Source organism: Fragaria vesca, linkage group LG3 (genome assembly GCF_000184155.1).
Source record: "Fragaria vesca subsp. vesca linkage group LG3, FraVesHawaii_1.0, whole genome shotgun sequence".
NCBI classification, from domain to species: domain Eukaryota; kingdom Viridiplantae; phylum Streptophyta; class Magnoliopsida; order Rosales; family Rosaceae; genus Fragaria; species Fragaria vesca.
The window spans coordinates 15,645,131-15,657,230 of record NC_020493.1 but is presented as its reverse complement, the minus strand read 5'-3'; the positions used below and the strand labels follow the sequence as shown (position 1 = coordinate 15,657,230).

The 12,100-nt window shown below is 37.5% G+C and overlaps 1 protein-coding gene and 1 non-coding gene across 3 annotated transcripts; both read left to right on the top strand.

The window, feature by feature from the left end:
- The first annotated feature begins 5,195 nt into the window (after positions 1–5,195).
- LOC101304077 lies at positions 5,196–8,563 on the top strand. Of its 2 annotated transcripts, none has more exons than XR_184246.1 (2): positions 5,196–6,753; positions 8,352–8,563. It is a non-coding gene; the product is annotated as an uncharacterized LOC101304077 (transcript). The 2 variants fall into 2 exon arrangements; XR_184247.1 differs by having other exon boundaries at positions 8,364–8,381.
- A 269-nt stretch (positions 8,564–8,832) lies between these two features.
- On the top strand, positions 8,833–11,264 carry LOC101300605. Its single transcript, XM_004294391.1, has 2 exons — positions 8,833–9,063; positions 10,550–11,264. The coding sequence occupies exons 1-2, from the start codon at positions 9,036–9,038 to the stop codon at positions 11,086–11,088; spliced, it is 567 nt and encodes a 188-aa protein (XP_004294439.1). The 5' UTR covers positions 8,833–9,035; the 3' UTR covers positions 11,089–11,264.
- The last annotated feature ends 836 nt before the right edge of the window (positions 11,265–12,100 follow it).

Sequence of the window (12,100 nt, the reverse complement as noted above, 5' to 3'; positions counted from 1 at the left end):
CTAAAATCTCCAAAAAAATTATGCTTAAAATCCAACAGCTTCTCTATTTTGGAGATTTCAGCATTTAATACAACAATAAAATATACTATATCATTATTAATTATAACAAAAAAGCATTATGTATTTCATTGTAACAATAAAATACCCAATAAAATATTCTATTGTTTTCTTGAATTCGTTGGAGCACGTGAAAAATTTAATTTTGGGGAAAGAAGGCTTTGCTGCAAATCTGGGGAATGAAGGCTTCTCTTTCTTCTCCATCCCCATTTTGAGAAATGGGATGGGAAAGCTGTTGGACCTAAAAACAGCTCTTTATTCCTCAAAATTGAGAAGTTCAAAAAAATAAGAAAGCTGTTGGAGATGCTCTAAGACATGCATCATCGCCAAAAGACTGTACATGCAATAATCTTCCTTCATCGATCTTTGGATCTTGGATTGTTAAGGAAATTGTATCTGAGAAGAACCTTTATATACATATAAAGCCGTCTAGTCACTCTGGTGAGCTAACTCTATAACGATAGTCTTGATCGAAATTTGAAAACTTTTAAGACACGTTTGTTACCTGGGACTAGAAGGGATTAGATAAGACTGGGTTTTATGACAATAGCAATCCCATGTTTGGCAACAACACAGGTTGAGTACTCCACACCTACTACGAGAGTGACCCGAAGTTCATGGGTTTGTGGAAGCCGGTCGTTGTTATCTTATATATCTAGCCTCAATTCTTTCACTTCAACCACCCTTCGTTCAGGCCATGAGGCACCGTCGCTCTTAGACCTCCTCCGATGAGCCAATCTCGACCAAGAGTTCATAAGAAGAGAGTCTTTGAGAATAGATGGAAGATGACCGTTTCGCCGATGATATGATGGAACACCATATCATCCGCATTAAAGTTGAGGAAAGGATTGGCATGCAGGGTCCAAGTAATCCATAGGAAAGACTGGGAAAGAGGGCACAACGCCTTCACTTGTAGGAGAGTTAGGTGGAGCAGGGGGTGGGATAACCTCAAATCTTCGAGGACTTTCAATTACACTACCTTGAGCTGGTAATGCACGAGTCATCGGCTGTAAGAGACATCATCTTGACGAATGGCAGTTGGCAGGGAAGATGGTGTCATTAGCCTTCCATAGGGAGGGGTTTGACTAGGAGTGCCATTGCGGCGGCTTCTCACAATAGTCTAATCAGGTGCATGTGTTAGAAAATATTAGACTTTAAGGGTACGTTTGCTACCCGGTATTACCTAAGCCAATCTTAAATAAGGAGTGAAACAAGGCTAATCCCACGTTTGGTCTCTCTCGGTACTAATATTAATGAGCTTAACTTGGACCTATTTTCTGATTTCGCCTCCTTAGCCTTCGTTATCGTGGGTACTCCGATTACCCAACCTTAGCTAAGACCTCACTAACTAGCATCGCCTCCTCCACAATCTCTTCTACTTCATCTCTTCTCTGTTCCACCCCGAATCTCTGCTCCACAACTTCTCTCCTCTCCGAATTCGTTCCATTCTTCACCTCCTCTTTGACCGACGTCTCCCAGATCCGCTCCGTCGTCAAAGCCGTCGACCCCTGCCCCGACCACTAGATAGGCAAGACCTCCAAGGCCAAGCTCGCCGCCATCTTCTTCCCGGATTCTTCCGCAGGTTCGTCCATCTTATGCTTGATCAGTTTGATTATGGTGAATTGATCAGTTTGATTGTGGTGATTGTGGTGAATTGTCCATATTATCCGAAGCAAAAAAACAAAGAGATTGATCAATTTGATTGTGGTGAATTGTTCCGTATCTTATGCTTGTTCCTTGTCTTATATTTATAAATTTGTGAGTTTTACATTGTTGATTGATTCAATTTTTAAGCTTTGAGGCAAAGACGAGATCACCAAATTACTTTAGATAATCGTCTGATGATGTTTCATTGGAGGAATAAGATGTTAGGACTTAAGGGAATTTGTTTTAGAAACTTTGTTTGAATCACAAGCTCAAATTTGTATTGGTAATATGGTACTGGATATGAGATTTTGAGTTCTGGAATAGGTTACTGTCAAGGTCAGTTAAATAGATAGTAGAGTGTACCTCATTTTCTCTTTTCTGCTTGCAAGTTAGAGTTCTTCACTGCATCCTCTTTGTGGAGAATTGGCATTCAATTATTCTGAATTAATCCTTTGATTTAACCATGTTTAAGCAAAAATTCTTATTCAAGAATCTTCCGCTGTTATTAACTTTCTGCAAAATATGTCTCTTCTTTTATTTTCTCTGTATTTTGTTGTTGATTCTTCATCTATCATTTCAGGACGGATCTTTTTAATTGAGAGGAAGTAAAATTTGCATACATGGTTGAGATATGAGGTAGCATACATCTCATTTCTGATTGTTGGATATGATTGTACAATTTATCACCAAACATGGGACATCTCTAATTTAGAACTTTTTTTCCTAATCCCATGCAACACCAAATGTGGCCCAGTGTTAGTACAATTTAAGGCAGTCCACATTAGTCCAGGACAGTCTTAAGAATTAAGGAGGTCTAACCCAGTACTGGGTACCAAACGTGCACTAACACTCACTGCATTACATTAAGATAAATACAATTGATTTGGCTAAATACAAATAACAAGAAATACATGACTATAACTCTATTTTTTGGTTATATGTTAAAGTTGTATCTCCTAACAGAAGTAAGATACTCATTATGTTTATTACCTGATTAATCTTAGGAGTTGTGATAAGCTTTAGATTATCTTGATAACTATTAAGCAGGTATTAGACTCCTAATGGGATGAGTCTTGTGAGACCCCATAAAGTTATGGCTATATAAAAGTGAAGTTCCGATAACTTTTAGTAAACAATTTCTGTTGTGGACATATAATACTCGATTATGTTTGGGCTCGAAGGTTTTTATTTTCAAAGTGGGCTTGGAATAGCCCAATCCACTTTGGGTTACAAAATGTGCTAAGAGTCAAGTTGAGGGCACCGATGTGATTTCACACATTAGGCAAATAAAATGAAGAAATTGATAAGAAGAACCAAAAGCTTCTCCCGTATTCTCTCCCTCTCTCACGAACACTCTCGATCTTGATCACTCTCTTTCTTTCTCTCTCTGTCTCTCTGATCATGTTCAAGAAGACAAAGCTACTCAATATTCATGGTGGGATGTTAATCTTCAGTTCAAGGATACAACAGAAAAGGAGTTTGGGATGGAGTTTGGGTTGTTCGGCTATGTCCCATCGACGTTGAGTCTGAGTTGTGGAAATCGATAAGCAAGCTCGTCATCATCTTTCTCTTATTGTTGTAAGGTAAAACCCGAGAACCCATCTATTTCGGAATTTGATTTTGGGAGAGATTGCATTATGAACTTATGATTGTTTGTTGACAATTTGGTAACGGAAAACCAAATCCAAACTAGGAGATGAGCTAATTGGGTAGAAAAGGAAGATGATGATTCTCTAAGAAGTCAGATGTGGGAAGGCTGCAGAGAGTTGGACTGAGTGAATCAACAGAGAAGGAACCAAACATGGGTAATAGTCTTTCTCTAAGAGTTCGGTTCTGTACTTTGAACTTGGGGCAGTGATGATTGGTGTTTTTATTTGATAAAAATAGAGAAGAGGGAGTATTGATGTTTGTGTTCTAATATCACAACAGAAGGAAAGGAGTTGACTGAGAACTTTCAGTTGAATTAAGTTGTATCATTAAGAAGTGGAGGTGGGCGTGTTCACCGTATCTTCTATTAGAGGGGGAGCTACTTTGTCTGCCAAAGAGGAGCCTCTCTCATATGTTTTTATTAAGGTAAGACAAGGATTTGTGTATGAAGCTTTGAGGAGTTTCTTTCGAGATTGTGGTTGATATTCAATCCTTTGAATTGTATGACGTGAATATTTTGGATGGATATGTCATTGAATGGTATTTTGGGAATTGAAATTTAATTAAAGGGAACCTTGGTTATCAATTTAAAAGTGAGCTTGTTGATTAGGGGTTATATATATACACAGTTCCTATCCAGAGCGAAGCTTCGCTTTGAAATTAAAGTGTGAAGTTCCTTATTTGACTCACTTTTTCGTCATATTTCCACATCTCCATCGTTCAGATCATTGATACTAATGTATAGATCATTCTTACAAAATTTCATCAAGATTGATGATCGTTTGGGTACTGAATTAGATCAAATCAATGAACGGACCATAAATTTGTCTAACTAGAACTGTTTGTGTAAATAATAATTACGAAAACTCAAACGATCATCAAATTAGATGAAACTTTACAGAAGTGATCTATGCGTTAGGTTCTACAAACTAAACGGTGGAGATGTGGAAATATGACGAAAAAGTGAGTCAAATAAGGAACTTCACATTTTTAGTTTCAAAACGAGCTTCGCTCTAGATAGGAACTATATATATATATATATATATATATATATATATTAACATAAAGGAAATATGGATAATCATCATCCACCGTGAGTACATGCTTGATAAAGTGATCACATGAGCAATTAGAATGAACTTGGTAATATTTGTTAGGTGTGTTTGGTTTGGTTCAAACCATGATATAGATGAAAAGTATGGAAACGAAAGTTACTGCACATGTATGAGTGATTTGATCGGAATTAGTTTATATACTTCCAGCATGAACCGAATTAAATATCAACAATTGCATATGATACCAATTTGGGGTCTGAAGCTCAACTGAGCTAGAAATAAAGATTTGATCACCTGGTATATATGAATATGTTGAAAATGAAGGGCTATTTGTCGAAATTATATGCGATGTTTATATGTTCTCAAAGAGTTGCTTAATTGAGGACTAAGAAGCTAATATTTGAATTTGTCGCACAGAGCTCCAGTTATGTAACATCCTGGAATTTCAAATTTTTATTTTTAAAAGGAAAATTATTTTCAAGTTATTTTTAATTCAATTTCTATTATTCTTTCAAATTATTTGTAGTTTTCAAAATTATTCAAATTTTGTCTTTCGAGCCCATAGGATTAACCTAGATGTCGTTACGAGTTCGTGAGATTTTTCGGAGTATCGTTTGAACATCGGAGCTATTTTTAATGATTTTTGGAAGTTGACATTATCCAAATATTTAATTAAAAATAGAAATTAAAGCGTGGCTTGATCTGGACCGTAGGAGTTTAAACCGCTGAATCTAGATTGTTCGTTTAATTACATAAGAGATAGGAACTGGATCAGTTCGACCCAGTCCCACACAGACTCGATGTCGAGCAGCGGTGGAGCTCGATCGCTCTGTCCGTCGTCCGGTCGCCTCTCGGTGCAAGGCCGGTGTCCACAGGGACGTCTCGTTGTCCCCGTCTTTAAGATGATCTTCGTTTTCGATGAGAAGCTCCGGTGAGAGAGAAAAGGAGGAGAGAAAGCGATTGGGTTTCCGGTCGAGTTCGGGATTCCGGCCACGGCGGCTAGCGTGACCGGTATTGTTAGCTTCCTCTCGTCCTCGTGGTCTTCACTATGTCCTCGTGGTCTTCACTATGTCCTCAGTTTCTTCAGAAGAGGTCGGGAGAGAGAGATTCGAAGTGGAGAAGGAGAGGCTGGGTTCGCCGGCGAGTTTCCGATTCCGGCAAAGTCCAGGTCTCTCACTGGTAAGGATAGCTTCATCTCGATCTCAGGAACCTTTCCAAGTTCCTGGTTTTCGAAGAGAAGCTCGGAGGAGGGAGAATCGAAGAGAAGAAGTTCTAGGATTTTCCGGCGAGGGTTCGAAGCTTTCCGGCCACCGTCGATGACAAGTGAGGTATCAATCTTCATCTACTCTTCGAGTTCTACCTGTTTGTATAATTGAATTCAAGTTTGGATGTGAATTGGAGAAGTTGGGTTTATGGCAGTGGGTGACCGCTGTGTGTGCCACTGTGCACAGCGATGGTGGAGGTGTTTTGATTCATTTCTGGTTTTGGATTTCATGTTGTGGAATATATGAGTGTTGTCTGTGTAATTGAAATTGTATTTGGTTGAGTTTTGGAGAATGTGGGATTTTGGGCAGTGTGTGCAGTTGTTATGCTCGACGGCGGCGATAGTGGTGATTGAGTATTTCTGGATTCTGGTGAGCTTGGCAGTAGCAGTAGAATTCAATTGTGTTGTTGTGTTGTTTGAATTGCAGAAAGCGGGAAGTTGGGATGATGGATTAGATGATAGTTAGAAGAATGAGTTTCGAATATTGAAGCATGGTTTAAGTTGATCATGTTTTATTGGTAGGAAGATGATAATCTGGGTCACATGAAGATGGGTTACGTGATTAGCATCTTGTATTTCTTTTGTCGTCAACAAGTCTACTTTCCATTATGAAGAAGATGTGGTTTAATTAAGAAAGAAGATAGAGCAGCTGATTTACGTTGGTAATTAAGGATTGATGGTTGAATTAGGTGTTGTTACTTACTATTGACCAAGATGTTTAATTGGAAGTATTTTGGGAAGGCTGAGAACTTGGGGTGTCTAGATTAATTCATTGAGATTTGGATCGGCATTTGGGGTGCAATTGGTATTCGACGATGGAGTCTGAAAACTAGTGGAGACGCATTTTGGGTGTACATAGCAATTTAGAATCATTCTATGAAGAAGTAAATGGAATTTGGAGACGATGAAGAAATCAGAGCAAAGAGTCTTGGGTGCCCATAGCAATTTCGGCATATATGAGGATTCGGTACGAGGATCAAATGCGAGTAGCTAGATTGCAGGAGCAGAAGGATAAGGATTTCAGAATGCGTGTCGCAGCGTCACTAATTTTAATTAGCATCAGAACTAGCTGTCGGATTCCAGGTAGGGTTTTTCTCGGGGAACCTTTATTTAAATTGATAATTAGATTATTAATGAAATCGTTGGTTTGTGTGGCATTGGTTGATAACTCTTGATTGTTGATTGTTATTGTTTTCCTTAAAAGCATGTGTAATCGTTGATTTATATGATCGATGTTATCGCTTTCCATAAAAGCATGTGTTCACTATATAATGCGAGTATTGATGCTCAATTGTTATCCATAATGCATTGTGAGATTAGTGAGAATGGTGAGAAAGGTGATTATGGAGAGACGAGAATGAGATTGAGTGAAAGATACATTTTGTGTAGTTGAGTTTCCTCATAGGTTGTCCATGAATCCATACCAGCCCATAAGTGCACGAACAGGGGAATGCAGGCCCCATCAACGGCGGACGTTGATAAAACGTTCTAATCGGGTTTCGGGTTTGGAGACCATGAGTATAACAAGACAACTAACAAAAGAGGTACAGGTGATAAGATATTACTGATTTGTTAGGTTGTATATTGGAGACATCTACACGGTATGGGACGTGTAGGCTCATATGTCTTTGATGTATGAACTAATAAGCCAGTAATCAAGTGGAGAAAATTCATTTGCATATATGCATTGAATTGTTATTATTTATATTTAAAGTATTGTTTGTTACTTAATAACTTAATTTTGCGACTTAGATAAGAATAACTTAAGAGGTTTGACCCTACTGAGCGTAAGCTCACCCCTATAGATTTCTTATTCAGGTTCGTACGAGGTACGACATGTGGTTCTAGAAGACTAACTGTGACGTTAGCTTACGTGTACAAGAGTCAAGAAGTGGAAAATTAGAAGTGAGATAGATCCACAAGCCTTGTTTTGTCTTTGTAATTGTTTTTGTTATTGTAAACATTTTATTTTCTTTTATTTCAAGAAAAGTATTTGAAATCATTCTATTTTTTTTACTTTTCCCACTCACGCCTCGGGTTCGACGTCAGGTGCTTGGAAACCACCGACACCGGGTTTGGGGTGTGACAAGTTATCTGAGTTTTTGATTAGTGGTGGTGTTTGCCAAATATTGTGGAGCAAAGACTCGGACTCCAAGAATACCAGGTTTCTTGGTTAGTGGTTTTTCGTATATTATATACGAAAAATGATCGCATGGCTGTGATTGGTTTATTATGAAGATTTGATATTTCTATTGCCATGTTTGTTTTCAATGTTTTCGATATTGTGTGATGACTTGAGTGTGAGCGGCGCATAGTCACTTCCTTGGGTTTCGATCTCCTAAACCTCCGGAGGAACTGTACAGACTGGAGGACGTTTAACATCCTTTGAGGTGTGGCGTCGCTCCTAGGCGGTATGGCGTAAATGGACACCCTTGCTACACCTTGCCGGTATAGACGATATTAATTGCGGTAAGGTTGTAGTTGGCATAAGAGGACCGGTCATCTGGTTTGTGTATTTTGGGTGCGTAGATATTTTTCTAAATGAAACTTATACTTCATGATTTGATCATCATTTATATTTATATTTGTTTTCACATACTGGCTAATAAATTATATAGTTTTCAAACCTAGTTGGTTGAGTCTTATTGAGCAGCGAGGACGAAAGCTCACCCCTACAATAGTTTTGGATGTAGGTTCTGTGCACAAGAATGGGATTGAGCTGGATTGAGCTGGGTGTGCATATTTAATTAAAGTTAAATGTCCTTCTCGAATTTGTTATCGTACGTAAGGTTTCCATTTTGTATCCTGATTACTCGACACATTTCCTTGTGTTTTATTTGAAAACCTTGTCGAAGTTGTATGTTTTGTCAGCTACTTTATTCTATTTTCTTGTCAATGTTACCCATACTATCAAGGAGATATGTTTTAGTTGATCTTGGTTATGTTTTGCAGGAGCTATTTCACATTAGTTTTGTCTTATGCTTTATAGCTTGATTCAAAGGAAGTAAATCTGTTTTATTATAATGTTTTACACCTCATTTATGTAACGCTTCCGACTTTAACTTTGATTTTCAATTTATAAAAGTTTTAGTTAGTTTAATTAAAATGTCTTGCGGGTTCTTAGGGCCTGAGTGATGGGCCCTAACTTAAGTTCTAAGAGAACGCGGCATTGTAATGTGCTCGATTTGATGAGGTGCAAATCGGGGCGTTACAAGTCTCTTATCTAGTTAACTGACCGATATATATACAGGGAGAAGCCCCTGCACTCAACACGCTTACATTCAGCTTTAGTCCCATACTAACGTTATAAGTGTAGAAGTGTAGAAGGCTTAACGTTTGGTTTTAAGTGCAGCTGATATTGCAAGATGTCGACCTCAATGAACCAGTCATCAGGTTAGTGTTCTAGTCTTGTTGATCTTACTGATATGAGATGTGTATTCATGTTGTTGTGATTTGATCTAGATGTATTTGGTTATTGCATCATTTAGTCTAATATTGGTATCAAAGCTCACAGGGCTATCATAATAACATGAATCATATTTTACGTTTTGATTTGGCAACTTGAAGATCAGTAACATATGTATGAATACTGCATGTATTGTAAAACATGTATTGTTCTTCATTTTTCATAAAATAGGGCTTAAGACCCGTTTTTGTAGACTAAGCCCAACCCATTAATTAAAGCCCAAAACCCCATTCAGAATAAAACAAAAATAAAGAGGAGGAGAACAACATTCTGTTTTTTTTTTTTTTTTTTGGCGTCATTCTTCTGCTTTTCTTTGGGTTTTTTTAGCGCAGTTCTTCTTTTGCTTTTCTTTGGGTTTTTGTGCGCAATGAGATTTAGCATCTAAGAAGGGATTCAAGACCCATTTAGGCGCTCGAATTTGGATGGGATATGGATTGCTACTGTTCTGTATGATTGCTTGCTTCCGCTAATTCTGATGCAGCGCTGTAGCAGAGGCTAAGGTGTGAAATTCTGGAAATCTAAATCTTCTATTTCAATATGTATTTGGATGGGTTTTTCATATAGTCAAGAATCTAGCGTTATCGGAGAAACCCTTAAGAATTTGTTTTCGTTCCTGATTAATACTGTTGAATTGCTTTACTGATACATTGGTGATTAACTGCTGGAATGATTATGAATCTATTAATTTGATATGATTGAAATTGATTGAGATTATAAGGCTTATATATATGTTTGATCCTTGTTCCGAGGTTGAATTTGCCTAAATTGGTTTGCTGTTGTTTTTGACAAATACTTAATAATCTCCCTATATGTAATTGTAAACATATAAAATCTACATAATTTTGTTAAAAAACTACAGTAAAGATTAATGAAAGGTCTTGTGTAAAAACTGAACATGTAGTATTAATCGAGTTTTGTGATTTTGAGGAACTGGTTTGATTATATTGCACAAAGCAAGCCTTCACTTCTATTTTTTCAGAATCTTTGAGAAAAACAAAACTGGGACCTTGTGTTTTGATTTTAACGTTACACTTATATTTTGACTCCCAAAGGAGTAGTGCACTGTGTAATTTTGTTTTCGAAACAGCAATATATGTTAACATAAAGACCAATACTGATAACTTGAAATTTTACTTTGTCCAAAGAGAAAGACAATTTCATGGGATACCAGGTTTTTGTAATGAATAGTATATTGATAAAGAAACTTAAGAATGGTGAGTTTTATTCCACAAAAGGATTACTTAACATTACTACAGCTATGAGATTTACATTGATTGCTTGTTTGTTTTTAAAAGCATATACCATTCTGGTACTTTAGAATTGCCTGATTGTTGTGCTTTTTAAATTTTGTAATTTTTTCAGAAACACACAAAATGGAATATAAACTTACACTGCTTTATTTTTTCCTTTTAGGATCTCTGTTTTTGAATGTGACTCAAGTGGAGTTGTTGCATGGTAATAATTATAAGAATTGGAGGAAACACATAGATTACCATGTAACTATGACCCCAGGCATGGACCTCTGCATTGTTGATGAACAACCTGAAGAATTAAATGCTGATAGTAACCCTGAGGAAAGGAAAGCGTATAGGGATTGGCATAACAATAACAGGAAAGCCAAAACCTTGATTAGGACTACCATGATTGACTCAATTAGGAGATCCATTGAGGAACCTGATACTGCTTGGGATTTTTTGGAGGCTATCTCTGAGAAATATCTAGAGAATGATAAGGCTGAAATATTGAGACTGAATAGGGAGTTTAATGGCATGAGTTTTTCTGGGAATGATTCAGTGAGGGAGCACATCATGACAATGATGAACCTTAATTCTAGGCTCAGGGATTTAGAAGTGGGTGTTAAGGATGAACAGGTTGTGGCACAGGCACTTGAGTCACTGTCAGCCACCTATAGCAACCTAAAAACAACCTATAATGCCTCTGAAGAAAAATAAACCCTGAATAAGCTTATTTTTGTCTGCGTCAATGAGGAAGCTAGGATTAAGGAGTCTAAGAAATCTGAACCCACTACTACAGTCAATTTGGTGGAGAAGGAGAAGGCAAGTGGAAGAACTATCACAAACTCAAGGCTAAGAAAACTGTTAGCACTAAGGCTGGAACTTCAGAGGCTAAAGCTAGAAAAACATTTAAGTACAAATGTTTTTTCTGCAAAAAGCCAGGTCACATGAAGCGTAATTGTTCAGGTTTCAAAGCCTGGATGATCAAGAATGGTCAGTGTTTTCCAAATACAGTTTTCTCTTTAGAAGTAAATTTTGTTAATGTTAGTCCACTTACCTACTGGTTAGATTCTGGCTCACCTATACATATTACCACTTCATTGCAGGGTATAATAAAGAGGAGAGCCCCAAGGAAAAATGAGGAAAAAGTTTTTGTTGGAAATAGAGCTAGAGTGGCTGCTAAGGCAATTGGAACTTTGAAATTAGATCTTGGTTTGATGAGGACATCATAGTCAAACCTTTCAAGGTTTATGAGCGAAACAAATGGAAGGAGAAAGCACCTAATCATTCAAGATAATTATTACACCTGGGAGGGAAACAAAGTCTGATGCCTGAAGTCTCTAAGCTGTTTGTGTCTTTTCATATTTCCATTTCAGTTTAGTAGTCTTAAGGTCTCTTTAAGTTAGTCTTAAATGCGTCAGTTTCAGGAGAGGGTCCTAATGAATCTTTAATGCTTCAGTTTTAGAAGAGTCTTTAAGAGTCTTTAGTGCAGTCCATTTGAGCTACCAGCTCAAGTATAAATAAGTGTAAGGGCTACCTAGGTATGCTATGCTATGTTATATGAATAAAAAATTATCAGAGTGTTTCTGAGTTTTCCTGTGATGGGATTGGCGTGAAGCCTAGTTTGGGTGAGAGGCCTAAATTTTGGTGAGAAACCAGGGAGTGATTCCCAAATCCAAGTGTTTTGTGTGTGTTTAAAGCCCCAAGCTTTAGAGCTTGTTGATCCTGG